The sequence below is a fragment of the Aedes albopictus genome, chromosome 1 (assembly GCF_035046485.1).
Source record: "Aedes albopictus strain Foshan chromosome 1, AalbF5, whole genome shotgun sequence".
Taxonomy (NCBI): domain Eukaryota; kingdom Metazoa; phylum Arthropoda; class Insecta; order Diptera; family Culicidae; genus Aedes; species Aedes albopictus.
In genome coordinates this window covers 35879160-35898998 of record NC_085136.1, presented here as the reverse complement: position 1 = coordinate 35898998, position 19839 = coordinate 35879160, and the positions used below count along the sequence as shown (strand labels likewise).

Here is a 19839-nt window from a genome sequence, read left to right as displayed (position 1 = left end):
TCGGGGAAACTGGAGGAACATCGCCCAAGACCGACGAAGATGGTGCTCTGCTATACGCTCGGCATTGGAGTAAAGTTACTTTGTAGCCAACAAGGTATCAAGGTAGGTATGCGATTACAATGAAAGAGGTGCTTTTGGAGTGCCGAAAGCTACAAGAAAGTTACCAATCATCATTATGATTACAATACAAGTAACAAAGTAATCATTTTTGTTTTGTTGACCTGATAATTAACAATGGGTAGTGCTAGCAAGAGAGGAGTAGTGATAACTGTGCGGGAAATAATGCTTCGTCTTTTTGAGCTTCAGATAGCCTGTCGAATACGTACAGCGCAGGGGAAACCAAGTGCATTCCAACACACACTGAGATGAGTTAGAATGTCATGACAATTAATCAGTGTGTTTCATAAGTGGTGTTTGGTGTTAAGTGTAAAGTGTGACTCGACAATCTAAAGGTTCTTAGTTCGATACTCAGGTGAAAAGATTTTTTTTATTTTTCGAATATTATTAAGTCGCATAAGATGCTACATTACGTCGCAATAGTGCACACCGTGCATCGCATAACATATCGCCTGAAGTTATAGAGCGTTATAATTTTTCCGTCAATGCACGTATAGCGCCTCTACTTTTGTACGCATAAGGCATTTTTACTGCATCTTATGCGATGTAACTTAACCGCATAAAAGTACATATATCATGAATATAAACTTCATTATACGTGCAAATTGGTTGTCTGGGAATGTGGGCTGGCCAGGTTTAGTATAGCTTGGCGATTGTAGGACGTTCCGAAGTTAGAGAGAAGCAGAAGCGAACTGAAATGTGTGGCGTTATATTGGCAGCCTTACTTTTATGAAGATGTAAAGCTAAATTATTAAAATGAAATGAATACATGGATGTCGCACTAACATTCCTATACTTACCTTTTGACCGTTAGCTTGGAACTCACAAATATCCAAATAAAAATTTCCTGCAGCTTACCATCTTTAACCGCTGATTTTGTTTTTTTTTTTCACCAATTTGTAACCTTAGATTGAGATTCTTTTACGCAATAATGGCACAATCAGAAGATGCTCTTCCACTATTACGTCTTTTGCTAGGCCCACAGGAGACCCAGCGCAATTTAGCGGTATTCTTCCAACCATTGAAGACTACAGTCGAGAAATTTCAGTAGGCGTAAAGTGTGCGACAGAAAATTACAAGTTACACAACTGTGTGTATTGAATTGGAAAATCCAGACTGCAATGCTGTGATCATCACTTCCGAAACCAAAACACATCCCGGTAAAACTTACTGAAGATTTCGTTTCTTATATTTTTCAATAGACTTTTTCAATATACAACATACTATTCTTCTCTTCGTTTTTCACGACACCATATTTAGAAGCGCCTTAGCATTTCTTGTATCTTCCGGCGATCACATTTCATTTTTTCTGAAAGGACCGCTATATTTTATCACTTCCGAATATACAATGTATAGATTGTGAGATTGTATGGATTAGGGACTTTCTTCCGATGTTGTTTATTTTTTCTCTCTGAACATTCTGTAATTCAGTTCTGTCTTAGGAGTGTCATGCTTTGCATATTCTGGGAGTGATTTTGAAGGATAATTTGCTGTACAACCATCATTTGCTTCGATGCAATCTGTTTTTAATCTCAGTTCACAATTCGTTCTCCTGGGGTGTGATGTATCACACATCATCTTCCATCGCTCTCTGCCTTTTCTAAAGAGTGGTATTGTTCTAGTGTTTCAATTATCGACTATGTGATCTTATTCCAACTATTTCAATTTATTTAATCATATAACTACCATTAGACTCTTACGCTGCAGCGTGCAGCTAGCTTTGAATACAAAAAATAGCGTTTTACTTGTCGACTAAGCTATCCACGAATTTACACAACTAAGCTTCTCCGAACGTAAATCAGAACGGAATGCTGATACCCTTCGTTAGGGTGGGTTTGACCGTTCGGTTGCTGACATTGTCCAATACCCTGTGGGATGCGTTGTAATGGAATAACCCGTACGATTCGCCTCACCCTATCGGAAAACCCAACGCCCAGCATTCCATCGTCCCTTTCCATCCCAACACTCGCCAAAGGGACATTGGCATTCTGGAAAAGAAGCACTGCGCTGAACAACATAAACATAACCTCACATCGACTGTACACATGACGCTGCTTCTGCTGCTGTTGCACTCACAGCGCTGCCAACTTATGACGCCGGCCGGTTCGATAGCAGCGTTAGGAAGCGAACACCAGCAGAACCGTCAGTAGCAACAGCGAGGATGGCTTTCGCAAGTAGCTCGATACGGTTGCTGCCAATGCCGCCACTGAGAGTGATGAAACCATCGACGCTGGGAATTGGCCAGTGTCTTGGTACGGTGAAGGGCTACTGCCGAGCAGCAATCGGCACACTGCCCGGATCCAGGATCCCGGCCAGAAGAGTGGTCGCAGCAGGGGGTGGTGGTGCTGGTGGAACGATGCCGATCCAGAGGACGCTGTGAAAGAGAGAAAGACCATAGTAAACAGAGGATCAACACAGGGGAAAATTGAATGTTTATGCATGTTTGACAACGTTGTCGTCGGTGTCGTCCCAGCTCACAAGTTACCGACTGGACTGACTGGAAGGAAGGTGATGTTATTTCAGGGACGAGATGGGAAAGCGTGTGACAACAGTCCACACAGGAGGTCGGTCGGAGATAATGCTGGGTATCACCAGCGTCATAATTAATTCAATTGCATATTACTGTCACATTGGAACACATGGAACACTGCGAAAGGGCTCTTATGGTGGGACCATTTGAGAACGGCAAGCTGGTAATGCAATAAAAATGGATTGTTGCAAGTGGGTTTATCCCGAGAGAAGAGAGATCCTGGAGGTAAATGTAACCATTGATGTTATCTTATTATGAGATTCTTTATTGGAAAAGAAAATAGAAAATCCTTGCTTTGTGGCAGCATTTTAAGAGGATTATCCTGTTTCTTTATTACTAGCATGACAATTAAGTGAATCCGTTTTATCTCGACTTGAAACTGCTTATTGCCACACCATCAAACGTACAATGAAAACTAGTTCAATGAGCTCGTTGGGTTCGAAACCGATGCTACCTTTAGGGATGTGCATTCATTACTGGTTGTAAAAGTAAATTGGAGTGTCAGAAGATTAATGCAACTTAAGGTAATTTTCCAATTGTTGCACGGCTAAAAATTCGCCAATTGTTGTACACTTCATAAGAATAACATGGAGTGTGCAACAAATGGCGAGTTTTCAGATGTGCAATAATTGGAAAATTATCCTATACAGACTTATCTATGTATAGAATAACGAGCAATCGCATAACAAAGATAGATAATTGTTCTTTTTGTCGCAGTTGGTTGAATATATGTGTCAGTTTGGAATAAAAGACCAATTTCCACTTAATAGAAGAAAAATAAATCGTAGTTTAGAAGTACTTTCACTCATGTACATCCTTGCCGATGGCATACTTGCCCTACATAGCCGATATCAAGTGATATTGTGCCATTTTTTAATATTGCACATTGGAGCCTTCAACTTCTAAAAACGAGTAAGCTATCCTACAACTTCGAAACAATCATCCAGACATTTTACCAAAATTTCCACAGGAGTGCAAGCATTTCTCAAAGATTCTCTCTCTATTTCTCTCTATTTTTAAAATTCCTCCGGGACTTAAAAAAAAACAATTCCCTCTGAATTTCTTTCGTGAATCCTCCTGGAAGCTTTTTTTTTTTTAAATTGTACCTAAGACTTCTTTAGTTCCCTTGGGATTTCTCTCGGAGTTCCCACCAAGAGCACGATTGATGCGCAATAAGAAGATGAGTAATTTCAAAGTGTTTATAACAACCCAAAGATGTGATTTGCCAGTAAACAAATAAGCATACTTTTCAAGTGCCTTGAGATTCCTTTTAATTCTCCTCTCTGGAGCCACCATCTTCCCCAGTGATTGAATTTGAGTGAATATGAATAATACATCAGTTATCACAGCCAGCCACCACTACAAACCAACTCGCGAAGCGAGCAGAGTGAAACCGAACAAACTGCGACTGCTGTTACTCATCGATCGAATGGCTCGTGTAGCAAAATGGGTGGAGATCTCTCGTTCTCATTAGCCTTCATCCAGCCAACGTACATTTTCCACCTTCGGAAAAGCACAAAAATGGTCATAAGTTTTTAGTTTTTCGATGGATTTTGATGAAATTTTTCACAACATCCCGAAAAACTTGTCTAGTTTATGATGCCGGGGACATGGGTGCCTGGTCCACATGGTTCCGGAGTTATTCCGGATTGTCTTGGGGTACCAAAATTGGCCACATACTTTTCCCAACGTATATCTCAAGATCCCGATGAGGTATAAGTATAGTGTCTTCGGCGAATTTGTTCAGCAGGTTAAGAACTAACTGGCAACGGCGATTTTGGTTTGCGACTCGGCCGCTAGGCGGCGCCAGTGTCAAAATTATTCAAACCCTCGTATCTCAGAAACCTGATAAGATAGAATGATGCTATCTTCGGCAAAATTCTTCAGCAAGCTCAGAACTAAAGGGTGTCCACGATGAAATTGGCACACAGAAATATTGTATAACTTTTGATTGCGTTCGCCAAAATAGCTATTTTTTCGACCATGAATACTATATTATGTGTAGCTAATACCATAAAAGTTTCATTAAAATCGGTTGAGTATTGGCACAGATATTAACGATATCATAAAATGAGATTTTAGAAAATTTGGGCACCCATTTCAAAAAAATTGCTTAGGCTAAAACTTTTTTGTTACCTCATCAAAACGTTTGAAAATTTCACTCGATATTCTTAACATAGTATCAATTAAGTGGTAAAAATTTGATCGAAATCGGTTCAGTACTTTTTCTAGTAAATATCCAAAGCTCAAACCGCTTAAGATAAATTTTAGGTATTTTTTACCATTTTTAGTTCCGCGTGCACTATTTTGACTGTAGAACTGGTAACACTGTCCCGATTTCTATAAAACTTTGACAGTGTAAAATTGTTGTGTTAAACTGTTAACAGTGAAAATTTCAGCTATTTTTGTTGAGTACTTTCAAAGTAAGAGCAGTTTGAATTTCACTATACCAAAACCACATCTGCTTACTGTGACATAGTGCGACATATATGGCAATAACTTTTTAACGGTATGATCAAATCGAATGAAATTTTGACAAATTACTTCTACATACATACTTACCGTACATAAAAGTTTTCAGTGAAATCGGTTCAGTATTTTTGGCGCCAGAGTTGAAACGGCAAAAAAGCGATATTTTCCAAAATGTTTGTTTGCACAAGATTGTCAAGTGGCAATTCCCTTCCTTCAATGATATCTCCGCCAATACTCAACCGATTTTAATGAAAATTTTATGCTATTAGCTACACATAATATACTATTCATGGTCAAAAAATTAGCCATTTTGACGAACGCAATCAAAAGTTAAACAATATTTTCTGTGCGCCAATTTCATCGTGGACACCCTTTATGTGATAGTAAAGTCTTTGGTTTGGGATTTATCCGCTAGGTGGTGCATTGTGTCTGAAAAATTCAAACACGTTTTTCTCGATACCTTAATGAGGTACAAGCATGCCGTTTTCAGCAAAGTTGTACAGTTGGCTAAGAACTATCTGGCAATGGCGTCTTTGGTGCAAGAATCGTCCGCTAGGTGGCGCCAGGGTAAAAAATCATCAAACTTCTATATCTCAGAATCCTGATAAGATAGAATGATGCCGTCTTCAACAAAGTTCTTCAGCAAGCTAAAAACTGTCTGATAGTTGAGTCTTTGATTCGTGATTTAATCGCTAAGTCACCATCTTTGACCCCCTGCCTGCAGACAAATTTTGTCGCCCACAATATTGCTCCGTTTTTTTTTCCGGGAATGTCTCCAGGAATTCCTCTGGAAATGTTTCCGGGAATTCTTCCAGATTTTTCTCTAGGATTTTCTCTAAGACCCACATCAGGAACTCCTGTGGATGTTACTTCAGGAATTCCTTCGGTAATTTCCCCAGAAATTCTTCTGGGAATATCTCCAGGAGTCCTCCAGGAATTCCTCCGGATTTCCTTAGAGAATTTCCCCAGGAATACCTCCATGAGTTCCTCCGGGAATTACTCCATGAATTGCTCCGGGAATTTCCTCAGGAATTCTTTCAAGAATTTCTCCAGGCTGGATTTCTCCGAGAACTTTTCTAGGAGTTCCTCCAGGAATATCTCTGGGAATGTCTCCGAGAATTCCTTCGGGAATTTCTTCAAGAAACCCGCCAGGAATTGCTTTGGAAATTTCTTCGAGAAATTGTTCGGGAAATCTTCTAGAAATTCTTCCAGAAGTTCCTCCGAAAATTCTCCCAGAAATTTCTCCGGGAATTTCTTCAGGAAAACATCCGGTTTAAAAAAAAAAACAACTTGTAATTTCTCCAGGAAGTCTTCTGTGACCTAGTCTGTGACATTTTTTCAGAAATCCTCTGAGAATTTCTCAAGGAATTCCTCTGTGACATTTTTTCAGAAATCCTCTGAGAATTTCTCAAGGAATTCCTCTGTGAATTTCTCCAGGAATCCCTCTGGGGATTTCTCTAGGAATTCCTCCTTTGTTTTCTCCAAGAACTCCGCCGGGAATTTCTCTAGAAATTCTCCCTGGAAATTCTCCAGAAATTCCACTAGAAATTCCTTCAGCAAATCCTTCCAAATTTTTTCCTGGGATTCCACCAGGAATTTCTTTAAGATTTCCTCCAGGAATTTCTCCGGGAATACTTCTAAGACTCCTATCAGCAATTCCTCCGGTGATTGCTTCAGTAATTTCTCCAGGACTTTTTCCGGGATTATTTCCAGGAATTCTTTTGGGTATTCCTCCAGGAATTCTCCCGGGGATTCCTCCAGGAATTCCCTCAGGAGATTTCTCCAAAGATCCTTCCAACAATTTCCTTCGTGGAATCCCCCAGGAAGGAGGATTCCCAAAATAATTTTCCAGAGGAATTGCTAGAGAATTTTTCTGAGGAATTCCTGGAGGAAATCCTAAAGGGATTCTCAGAGGAGTTCTTGGTGAAGGCTGGATGAAGGTTAAGTTTTCAAACGTATACGTGAATATAGACCGATTGGCGATAAAAAAGTCAAATTCGTCAAAAAGTAACAAAGAACAACTATGCACACATCAGCGTACAGGGTTGAAAAATTCCAGACAAAGAGAAACAAATTTGGCATCGTTCTGGTTGGTTTTGGTTAGATTAGAACTACTTTCACAATTTGCAGTTGTTAATTTCTAACCCGATTGTCCTTTCCTCAAACATCCATTTTTATTTTTCACATATTCTTTCAAAAACCAATCTTGTTTGGTGTACTTCACCGCAAACTATACGAAATCAGCATCAAGACAGTTTGTCCCATATTCAGCATAAGCTGATCGATTTGCAGCACAAGCTGTCTCATATTCATTATTTGTTTCAAGTTATACCTTGATTAATTTTAACACATGAAAAGTTGTCTCCTAAGCATTCAGCAGTGCAGAATGTGGAGTGAGAAATGAAGAATGACAAGTCGGAGTGAGGTTAAAATAGAGTAAGAAATGAACAGTGTGGAGTGATCAGTGAGTAATGAAGAGTGAGCTGTGCTTAATGAAGTGTGAGCTATGAATTATGAAGAGTGAGAAATGAACAGTGTTAAGCAATAAAGAATGTAACACAGTGTGGCGTGAGCAATGAAAAGTTAAGAGTGAGTAGGTATAATTATAACTTTCTAAATGTTCAGCAGTAAAGAATGAGACATGAGCAGTGCGGAGTTAGGAGCAAGTAGTAAGAAGTGAGTAGTGGGGAATAAGGATGAATACATTGAGAAGTAGTGGAAGTGAGCACCGTAGAGTAAGAATACAATCGTGAGAAAAGAGAACAGTAAATGTGAAGTGTGAAGTAAATTGTAAGCAATGATCAGTGAAGCAATGCAATGTTGCTATTTTTCATTAGTATTTTAATCACGCGCGATTATGCCGTGCTCTGATCAACGATGAGCAGGAGCAAAGATATGGAAAGAAAAACATAATGAAAAGCGCAAACGACTGTGTGAGCATCTGCTTGTGTCGCAGCGCGCTCGTTTGTTCGGCTCGGTCATACCGAATGGACTGGACAGACACAGTTCGGCCGCAACGCTTGCGGTGCACACAGATTAAGCATTCGAATATACCGACAAAAACGTGCACGCATACCAAGCCAACTATGTCTTGTGATGAGTATATTCTGCGATGAAAAGCGCGGCTTGACTATAAGGCGTCCGCTTACCGGCGAAAGTTAACTACCAACATCGCTGATCGGAGTCGGACCCAATGCTATTCGTACGGGCGGTTGCACAGATGCTGCGGTAGAAAAAGACTTTTCGCTCGCTGTTGACAACGACTCAAGGCTACTCGCCTATGTTTTCACAAAATAGCAAGGTTGCAGTGAAGTAATGGGAAGTGAAAAGTGAAGAATGAAGAATGAATAAAAAGGAGTGAATAGTCAAAAGTGAGGAGTGTTTGAGAAGTAAAACGAGAAGAGTAAATATTGACAAACTAACAGTGAGGAGTGTGAATCAGTGAGGAGTGTGAATCTGTGAGGACTGAGAAGCAAGCAGTAAAGAATCAGACGTGAAAAGTAAGCAATGAGGAAAGATACATGAATAAAAAGAAGTGAGAAGCAGTGTGAATTGAGCAGTAAGGACAGTAAGAGTGAGTTGTTAGGAGGAACAAGTGAGGAGTGATCAGTGAAGAGAAAGAACTACAGAGTGAGAAACGAATACGGCGAACTGAGCTGTTAAGAGTAAGTAGTGCGAAATGGGTAGTGAGGAATGACTAAAAGCCCGTGGCGCAGTGGTCACATCCCAAGTAACAATTTCATTGCTGATTGGTTTTGTTTGATTTTTATTGGGGTTTTATTACAGCAATAATTAAAACACACAGTTTTATAACAACTTTTATGTTAAACATTGATGAAATGTTTTATAGTATACTTGAAGGTATTCATAAATCCAGATTTCAAGAGTAAACTAAACTCACCGATATGTAAACCTTCTGGCATTCATCATTACCACAATAAAACTGTTCAAACTCTCAACAGATGGCGATCCGTTCGATTAGTAACGACATCTGTTGGTGGAAAAGCAGAAACTACGACGCTGCTAGGTTTATCGCGGTCATCATAAAAGTATACTTGCTTTCGTTTTATTTTCGCTAATTACACTAGTTTACAAAATAAAACGAAAGTCGTGAACTTCTGTCAACGACCAAAATTTTTGATGCATAATTTAGCGCTAATTTCAAAACCGTGCTTCAAAAAAATTAAAGTAGAACAGTTTTTAAGCTTTAGCTCAATATCGAGTTTTACAACTTTTTAAAATATGGAATTTAAGAAAATTCAAATATTTTGCGTTTTGTTAAACCAATTTTAAATCTGTTTCCATAAATTAAAAGCTGAATATAATACCATTCGATCATCTGAATGCAGGTTTTGCGATAGATTGAAGAAATTCAAGATATTGGCGAGTTTTGGGAACGATCCCCTTAAATTTTAGCGAAATTTCCAAAAATATATGAAGAAATGTATTTTTTTTTTTCAATAAGAAAAAAACAATTTAAAAATTCTTTCTCAACGTTTTTTTGACATATCATATGTAGGCGAGATACATTAAAAAATTCAGCTCAATCGGAGCATTGATTACGGAGAATGAGACGTGTGAAGTGAGTGACTTTGCTTAAAAATGGAACAAAAATCGATTTAAAATCATCAACCTTGTATGGAAAGTAGAAAAAATTCCGCTCTACTGTAATTTTTTTCCTTCGCGTTTTCGAACTCAGGGCATGATTCTACACCAAAAACGATCATCAGCTTACCGAGTTCAAAAATGCTGTAAACTAGTGTTATGGTCGTCGCCATATTGAATAATTAGCTGACGTGAATTGAAGATAGTGAATTTTGCTCAAATAAGCAAAAAATTGATAGTTTGCCGCCATTTCCTTAACATGCCCACAGAAATACACTCTCTCAGCTGAGTCTTGTTGTGATTCGAGATAGTTTTATTAAATTAACTAGTTGATTTATTTCATTCCAAGATGATAATATTCACTATTTTAGAAGCGCATTAATTTTATGCTTCTCCAACCCCAATATTTACGGTAAAATTGAATGCGCATAAGCACAATAACAACAACAACACGATAAGTACTAAAATATTACTTCGAAATGATCGCTTTTTACTTACGAATGATGTTTCCTCCTGTACTTTATGTGCCACCGAAGAAGCTTCTCTGCATCTTGAGCTGTCATAATTTTTGTTGAAAAAAAAACAACAACAATCACCATAACCTCTTTTCGAATTTTTTAACTAGGTTTTAAAACAATTTTATTGCTTCTCCTAATGTGGTTTGCAAAACCTCTCCGAGAGTGGTCCACTTAGCCGGAAGATGCTCTTAAAAATGTTATCAAGAGGTTTTGATGCATAAATCAGTTTTATTGTAAGTTTTATAAAATTGGCTATGAAGATATCTTATAGAGCCGAACAAAACTTAAAATGTTACTTGGGATGTTCGCTATATAAACAGATGGTCATTGGTTCGATTCCGTTGCTCTAGGATCCCTCTGAGAGCGATTAATAACAGGCTTTACAGAAACTCCCTCGCGAAAAAATGAGGAAGCCATTTCAGCGATTTTCTGAGGAGTGAAAATGGAACTCAGAAATCACAACGCAAATCCTCAACAGCTCCGAGCGCGAGCTTGTCGCACAGCGAGGAGTTTGTCCAACACTCAAAATTGCTTGTTGTGTTTCTCACGTCCACTCACACTCAAAAAGCACTCGGGAGTTCCACTCTCATACAAAGAAAGACTCTCGAGGCAAAAATCGCACTCCGATACCCGAAATAATCATCGCCTCTTTTTTCGATCCCCTCTTCATCGCTCAGTTTTTGTTGCCTCTCTGTTTGGGGTTCGTTCGCTCGCTCGCGAAGAGGCAGAAGCAACTGGAGCATGTTGCAAAATTCTTTCGATTTCGAGGAGGATTATCTAGCCTGATTCACACTATCCATATTCTGAGCTCAAAAGGAACTAAAGTTGTGCAAATTAGGTCGAACGGTAAAGAATTTCTCCAGTTAGCCTAGTGGTTAAGGCTATGGATTGCCAATCCGGAGACGGCGGGTTCGATTTCCGTTCCGGTCGGGAAAATTTTCTCGACTCCCTGGGCATAGTGTAAGATTGTGCTTGTCTCACAATATACAAATTCATGTAATGGCAGGCAAAGGAAGCCCTTCAATTAATAAATGTGGAAATGCTCAAAGAACTCTAAGTTGAAGCAAGGCAGGCCAAGTCCCAGTGGGGACGTAGAGGCATAAAAAAGAAGAAGAAGAAGGTAAAGAATTTGAAAGATGGAGTGAAAGGTAAGCCGGGAGGAGTGAACAGTATGAAATGAGCAGTGAGAAGTGAGTTGTAAAAAGTGAGCAGTTAAAAATGTTTGTTTGTCCAATTTGAATTTGTTCTTGAACAGCTTTTTTTTCTTCGTTTATCAGTAAGACCCAAGTGCCCTGAAGCATAACGGAGCCAAAAAAAAAAATATATAAAAATAACTGCTTGTGAGCGTGCTTCTGGAGTGGAGATGGTGAATGGCAATCCGTCCACCTAAAATACTTGATGCTGTTGGGATGGGTGGATAACTACCAGTTTCGTCACTGACCAACAACGAAAAACTAACAAACTTCGTCAACGAATATATCGTTATCAGTTGCCTTGAGACCGACAAAGAAACCACGACGAGGTTGAACCGAAAATAAAACAAAGAGCAACTGGTTCATTATTCTTTTTTGTGTCTCCATGGAAAATCAAAATGGGCTGTTCATAAACCACGTAGACCAAAATTTGGCCATCCCAGACCCCCCTCCCCCTCGTAGACCTTTGTCCATACAAAAATTTTGAAATTTGTATGGATCGTAGACTTTGGCCAAAAACCAACTACCAGGTATTCAAACTCAAATATAGCAATAATAAGCCGGTGTGAAGCTAAATAGATCCCTTAAATTAGCCAAATGAGCAAACTGTGTTGATATAACAGCTAATAGTATTTACTTCATTCCGCCAGCTATGCCACGTGCTCGAAGCCATCCCCACGCCACAACAAAGAGAATTTCACATTCAATTACAACAAACAGACTGCTGGCATGTGTGCAATCCACCACACACGTCACCATTGCTTACACTCGAATGCGCAATCTAACGATTGCCAAGTGCAGCCAATCCATTCCCACTCTCCGTTCTACAAACAATGTAGGTATCCCCGCCGACATGATGTCGATCCCGCACCGGTAGACTAACTCGTTGGAGGGGTTTTAATTAGTGCAATTGAATATCGATTTCCAAATGAACATTACACAGCGAGCTGGACCGGAACCACCCACTCTGGCGAGCTTTTGATCACCGGAACCATTCAGTCAGCCAGCCACTCAGACTCACCTTCGTCCTTATCGCTCATGAAGGAGAAGTGCACTCCGTTGTCGCTGTTGGAGAGCACCCGCACCTGGGGATAGTTCTCGTCCGCCGTCTGCTGGGCTGACCGTTCGTACAGGTCGAATATCCGGGCGGTGCATTTCACCTGCGGAAGAAGATGAAAAAGAACGAAGCGGTAAATACTTGGAAAGTTCAATTCATTCACGGTGGAATCTAGCTGCTAAATGGAAATGTTCGCGAAGTGATTTCGCAATCCTCGTTGGGGATGGTTTGATTGAAAGTAGTCTCAAGGGATTATATTATTCGCCCAATGTTCTATCTATAAGACAGTACTTTTGTAGATGAATATTTTGAGATTTACACACCATTTCAGAACACTGTCTTCGGAGAAGTTGCTTAAAACATCTATACTTCGTACAAGGTGACCACATAACTTCAGAATTGGATCACTAGGTGGCCCAAACGTTGTTGCAATGGTTTAATATGGACGCGGTTTATGAGGCACCCTTCGAATGAAAAGTTTTTTCCTGACATACTAACTATGGTTTAAAACTTAGAGTTGGTGTCTTCGTCAGAATTGTTCATTCAATGTAAATCTTCTATTAACCTTCTAATACCCAATTTTTTTTATGTTCATCTAAATATCATTTCTCGTCACCTAAAACCGGTTTAAACTTGTTTTGGATGGTGATTCGTGATTTTTGTAATTTTGTTGTTTGATTTTGCTTATTTTTGAACATCCCTACACTTTTATATTTTTGCTGGAAGCTTATTTGGAATACTGTTTTAAAGACAAAAACATTTTGAGATGTTATGATTATTAATAATTTGATGTTGATATTTTTATTTTTTTCATGGGAAGTTTTATTTTCCGCGTAATTTTAAGGAAAATAATTTTAGAGTGTGTTCAATTCTCCTGAACTCTTTAACTATAGGATTTTTTTTATTACCGCACAAATTGGTACGAAGGTTCTCATAATATAATGAAATTTTTTCATAGGTAGGGTTCATATATACACTCCCGATCAAAAGTTTGGGGTCACCCCCTCAAAAACATGTCATTTTTTAGGCCCATATCTCCGCCAATTTGAGTCCGAATTCAAAACCCCAGGTCTCATTCAAGAGATAATAAGTCAAGGTAACTTTGAACATCATTGAGGTGAAACTTTTACAAAAATATTTGTATGTAAACTTAACCCAAAGAAGACAAATGTTCTAAAAAATGAAAATAAACTTACGGCAGTGTCGCTGGAAATTCGGTCAACCAAAGTCTAAGATGAGAGTGGTAATATAATCTATTTTCTATTAGCTTTCAACTACTTTTTACAGAACTTGGCTAAAAAATCTAGGAAAAATGTTATTAGGTAAATTCACTCTTGATGTCATCGACCTAAAGTTTGGGGTCACCCCTCAAAATGATGTATCGGCCAAAAGTTTGGGGGTCACTATCGTGAAACATGGAACAGTAATTTGTTGATATCTTTGTCGCTTAACACTTAACTTTGCGTCAAGCTTACATACACATATTTTTGTAAAAGTTAAGTTGACTTATTATCAGGCTTGACAGAAACTCCCTCGCGAGAAAATGAGGAAGCGATTTTGGCGATTTTCTGAGGAGTGAAAATAAAACTCAGAAATCACAACGCAAATCCTCAACAGCACCGAGCGCGAGCTTGCCGCGCAGCGAGGAGTTCGTCCAACACTCATAATTGCTTGTCGTGTTTCTCACGTCCACTCACACTCAAAAAGCTCTCGCGAGTTCCACTCCCATACAAAGAAAGACTCTCGAGGCGCAAATCGCACTCAAACCCCCGAAATAATCATCGGCTCTTTTTTTGTTCCCCTCTTCCTCGCTCAGTTTTTATTGCCTCTCTGTTTGGGGTTCGTTCGCTCCCTCGCGACGAGGCAAAAGTAAAACACCACTCTGGAGCATGTTGCAAAACTCTTTTGATTTCGAGGAGGATTATCAAGCCTGCTTATTATCTCTTGAATGAGTCCTAGGGTTTTAAAATCGTACGCAAATTGGCGGAAATATGGACCTAAAAATGACATGTTTTTGAGGGGTGTCCCCAAACTTTTGATCGGGAGTGTATATGAACAAAAACGAAATTAGCAAACAATCATTTTCCACACACACTTAATTTAGAATACCGTGTTCGGTAAATTTTTGATAAAAATAGAACAGCTGAATACAGCTATACTTCAATGTTTATCTTTTGCACCCGGTTTTGACAGTTGGTGTACTGAGCCTCAGTAAAATCGATTACCGAAGCTACCGAAATAGTTCTGCTGTTCTATTTTCGTCAAAAAAGTGCTGAACAGGTAATTCAGGATTGAGAGTGCAGACAGCACGTACTTTAAAAAATCATAACTCAAGAATACTTTCTAAAATCATAAGCAAATTTTCTCCAAAAATTCAAGAAAATAAAAATTGTTTGTCACAAAATTTTCCACTGTTGAGGAAAATTGGTAGGAAAAGTCGGAAAAACTATTTTCGAAGTCCGGAAAAATTCCTAAAAAAAATTTAAAGGAAATTTTATAAGCTATATAAGCTGTAAAATTTTCAAGATTTGGTTTTTAATCCAATATTTTTTCCCAGAATCTCTCCCGGTATTCCCCTCAGGATTTCTCATGTATTTTTTAGAGGATTTTTCCCGACATTCCTTCAGGGATTTTTCTATAATTATGTTAAGGAATTTTCTGAAGGATTCTACCTGGTTTTCTGACATTGATTTCTCACGAAATTTCTTTGGGGATTTCTTCAATTATGCATCCCAGAATTCTTCCAGGAATATTTTCAAAATTGCATCGGGATTTTTTTTTTCTGAATATTTTCCTTCAGAGATTCCATCATTAATTTTTCATAGGATTCCTTATTGTATATTTCTCTCGGGATTTCTTTAGAAATCTCTTCAGAGTCTCCGTCGAGAATATATCTATAGATTCTCGGGAATCCTACATGCATTTCTTCAGTGATTCTGCCAGCGATTTCTTCACTGACTTCTCCCGACACTCTTTTATGGATTGCTGTCGACAATTTTTCCCGCAGATTCCTTCAGTGACTTTTTCCGAGATTCTTACCGGAATTCATTAACCCTCTAATACCCAATCCGGCCTTTAGACGGGGTATAGTTTGAGCATTTTTGTAATTTTTGTTTCGTGGAAAATCATTTTTTTTATATTTTTGGCTGATATCTAGGACTGTTCTGTATATCTCAAAATGGTTTTTGGTGTATTTTAAAGCGTATTACCATTTTTTAAAAATCATCGAAAAATTGAAGTTTTAGTCACCTTTTAGAAGTCATAGTTTATTTTGTATTAAATCGCTACAATTTACATATTTTACATTTTTCCAAAATCATTCTATCCTGGTTTAATAGTTTAAGGGTATCGAATACACTCTAAAATTATTTTCCTTAAAATAAAACGGAAAATAAAATTTTCTGTGAAAAAAATTTAAAATAATAATATTTCAACAATAATCATAAAATCTCAAAATGTTTTCATCTCAAAAAATCCGTTCCCCAAATTGGCTTCCAGGAAAAATATAAAAGTGTGGGGATGTTGAAAAATAAAAATTAGAAAAATCAAAAACTGAAATTCACGATATAGAGAATTAAAAAGAATCATCTTCCAAAACATGCTTAAATCGATTTTAGATGACGAAAAATGATATTTGGATCAAAATCAAAAATTTGGGTATTAGAGGGTTAATTGATCATTGATTCCTCTCAAAATTCCTTCAGAGATATTTCCCGCCACTCAATCAGAGATTCCTCCCGGGACTCCTTCATTGATTCTTTTGAAAATTTCTGTCGGCCTTCCTTCCGGATTTTTTTCTTCAGGGATCATCTTAGTGAATTCCTCCCGAATTCTATCTGAACTTTCTCCCGGAATTTCTCTAGGTATTTTCCGGGATGCCTTTAAAAATTCCTATCGGGATTCTTTCATTGATTTTTCCCAGATTTCCTCTATAAATTTCTTTCAAGATTTGTTTGGGGATTCTTTCGAAAAATCTTTCAACATTCCTTTTGGTATTTCTACTGGAATTCCGTTGGCAGATTCCTTTCAATTTTTCCAATGGAGAATCCTCCTGGATTCCTTCAAGAATTCCTTCAAAAATATCTTCCGTGGTCTACTTATTGGTTTCCTCAGACTCCTTCTGAGATTTCCCTTGGGATTTCATCTGGGTTCTCTTCAGGCATTCCTTCCAGGATTCCTACATTATTTTTTCTTGGGGTTTGTCCAGGGCCTTCAATTACTTCTCCAGGGATTTCTCCTAAAATTCCTTCAGAAGCTCCTCCACAATGTTTATAGAGAACTTTTCTATCATTTTGTCAGGGATTCCACTAAGATACCAAAAAAAAAGCTATTGAGTTTCGTTCAAGAATTACTAACAGATTTTTTAAAGATTTCTTCCGAGGATTCTGCCCGATTTCTCCCGGGTTTCGTTCATGGATTTCTTTCGAAGTACCTACATGAATTCTTTACAGGATTCCTTTATTGAGTATTCACGGAGTTTTTTTTATTGATTCCTCTCAATAGATATTTCCCAGGATTCTTTTGGGAATTCCTTCAAGATTTTCTCAAATACTCATCTTGAGATCCTTCAGGGATTGTTTCCAGGATTCCGTCAGAAATTAGTGCTGGGATTCCTCCTGAATTCTTGCAGAGGTTTCTTCAAGAATTCCTTCCAAGAATCGTCGTCCGGAGGTAGCTTCACACCGGGACTCTTTCCAGGAGTTCACCAGAAATTTCTGCCCTGATTTCTCTCATTATATTTTTTTGATACAGGATTTCTCCAGACATTATCCTTGGGATTCTTGCAGAGATTTTTGCGGATTGGGGGAGTGTGTGGAAGAAGATTGTGAGTTGTAGTGGAGGAAATTTTTCGATATTCAAAATCACACTCATTTATTTTTTCACAAAAAATTGAAAATGTTCAGAGTTGTGAGTCCAGCGCAGCAGAATAAAATCTTTTTGACTTGCATATTCAAAACATTAACCAATAAAAATTTGTGTAAAAAAGTTAATGTTTCACTAAAACTTGAAGAATAAATCAAAACAACTGGGTGTGTTAAAGAAATTATGTGGTCAAATTTGGAATAAGCAGATCAAAATCTAATAAACACGCTAATCTAGTGATTTTTATGCAAAGTTATAAAATTTAAAATAATGAAGAAACCCGGGCATTTTTACTGAAAAAATCTATACACCGAATGCGTAAAAAAATGCTGAAGTCAGATTCAGAAACAACGAATCAAATTTCATTCGAAATGGAACAAATGGTCAAAGCTCGTAAAAAAGTACTAATTCTGTCGACTAGTGATATACTAAATTTTGCGTAATGCTAGGCATGGTTGCTCATTTCTTAAGCGATTCCTTGCCTGAATGTTCCACGTATCGTGAAAGGCCAAGATTTTTTCCTGCGATCTTCGTGCTACCTTATAAAAGAAGTACAAACAGTGTTCGATCAGAGATCTGGGCCAACCAAAATGTTACTTGGCTTGCAAGCTCCGCAAACTTCTTCCAAACTCTCCTTAAGCCCGCTTAAGCTCGCTGAAACCCCTTAAAGCCATCCTAAACCCCTCTGATGAGGATTGTAAATTAATTCTGTGGTGAAGTCGAACCTAGTGAACTTGCTTTAGAAGCAACAGAACAATCCGATACGGAAGCACCACACAAGGTGTTATCAGTAATTCAACAATAACATAGTGCCCTTCTCTCCTCGCCCAAGAATATATAGCATTGAAACCATGAAAAGCCTTAAGGTCCCGCTAAAACCTCTCCTGGCAACCCTCGTCATCTTTTCCTTAACCCCATGTTACCCCCTGAAACATCTGAAACCTTCAGAAACTCCCCGAAACATCTAGAAAACATTGGCAGCTTCTCTTAAACTCACCTGAAACCTTCAGAAACTTCTCTTAAGCCCCTAGAAAACCCACAAATCCCAAGAAACTCATTTAAACGTCTTGAAACGCATTGAATCCATTTTGAAATGCATCTAAGAAACCTCCTAGTACGCACTGAAATGCGTTTACCCGCCTAACACACCCCTGAGACCCTCGGGAGCTTCAATGAAACCATCGAGAGACCTCCTGAAACCACCGGAGTTTCCTGAACTGAAGCCTCACAAAACCCACTGAAACCTATTGAAACGTTCCAACTCCCCTCTAAAACCCGTGTTAAACTCCGTCAAGATTCCCTTCGCAAACTTCTCCAAACTCTCCTGAAATGCCATAAACGTCTTTAAACACCTTCAAGTCACTTAACCTTCCAAGACGCGCGCCATCAAGCAACCGAAACTGCACCGCGCTCACGCTGTATACGAAAAGCGTGGTTTTTTGGTAGTGTTGTACTTTTTACAACAGCGCGCGTGCTGAAGGGTTAAAAATCCCCCTGAAACTCCCGGAAACTTTGTTAACCCCTAGATACCCCGATGAAGCTCTCCGAGATCCCCGGAAACCCTCGTTTATATCTCCTGAACTCTTGCGAGGCCCCTGATGCCCATGATTACTCCTCTAAAACTTCCCTGAAAACAAAAAAAAACACCTGGGAGCCCCCAGGAACCCTTTGAGTAAAGGTATGCGGCATGGAAATGTTTCAACGTGATACGAAACGATATGCGAGAAACCTCAACCAATACCATACGAAACGAAACGGAGTTCAATAATGTTTCGTAAGATCGATACGAAATCGGAATGCACTTGGTTTTGACTTTAGCTACTGCTGTTACTGCTTGTACGACAGCTGCTGATGTACAAAGCATTCGGTTTGGACCGACCTGCAGATATACGCATCCGCTTTTGGATACACATCTCGCTTCAGCGGCACTAGCTTCATTCGCTTCGTACATTTGCAGTGGGTGACATGATCTCGATCTCCAGTCCATCTCGCTTTCTTTTACGATTCAATGCAAGCTAGTAAACGCACGTTATCGACCGATTATTCACTTCGAAAACCACAGCGGGTCGACTGAAATCTCGTGGAACTGAGAACACGCACGGATCTCCTCGTCAGTGTTCGGTGCTACTGGAGCTACTACTTCTCCCTCCGGGCAATAGTCTTCCGACTTGTACAGAAACTCTGCAGGTAAGGCGTCGGTCACGTTGTAGTTAGTCGGCATCCACCTTCATTCTGCGAGCCTCGTTAGGCTGTGGATCTCGCCAATCCGCAACTCCTTAAACTGGTTGTGCCGACGGTGATCGGAGAGGATCCATAATAGCACGATCTTCGAGTTCGAGTTCCGCATAGAACGTTGCTTCACCTCCAATGAAATCCCAACTGAGTTCGGTAGATTCGCTCCTTGCATTGTACCTTGCAGCTCCAGTCGCGGTGCTGGCATGTGCTGCAGCGGTTCTACCATCGGCCTCGCCATCACGAACTAAC

General features: G+C 39.1%; 1 protein-coding gene across 1 annotated transcript in view; it reads right to left on the bottom strand.

Annotated features, from left to right (window-relative positions):
* Window positions 1–1278: 1278 nt before the first annotated feature.
* Window positions 1279–19839, bottom strand: part of LOC109406629 (uncharacterized) — a 246946-nt gene continuing 228385 nt past the window's right edge. Inside the window, exons 6-7 of the mRNA XM_029854731.2 lie at window positions 12457–12595; window positions 1279–2491 (exon numbers count right to left, since the gene is read on the bottom strand). Of these exons, the coding sequence (XP_029710591.2) occupies window positions 2235–2491; window positions 12457–12595 (396 nt within the window). The 3' untranslated portion in view covers window positions 1279–2234. The remainder of the gene's footprint in view (window positions 2492–12456; window positions 12596–19839) is intronic.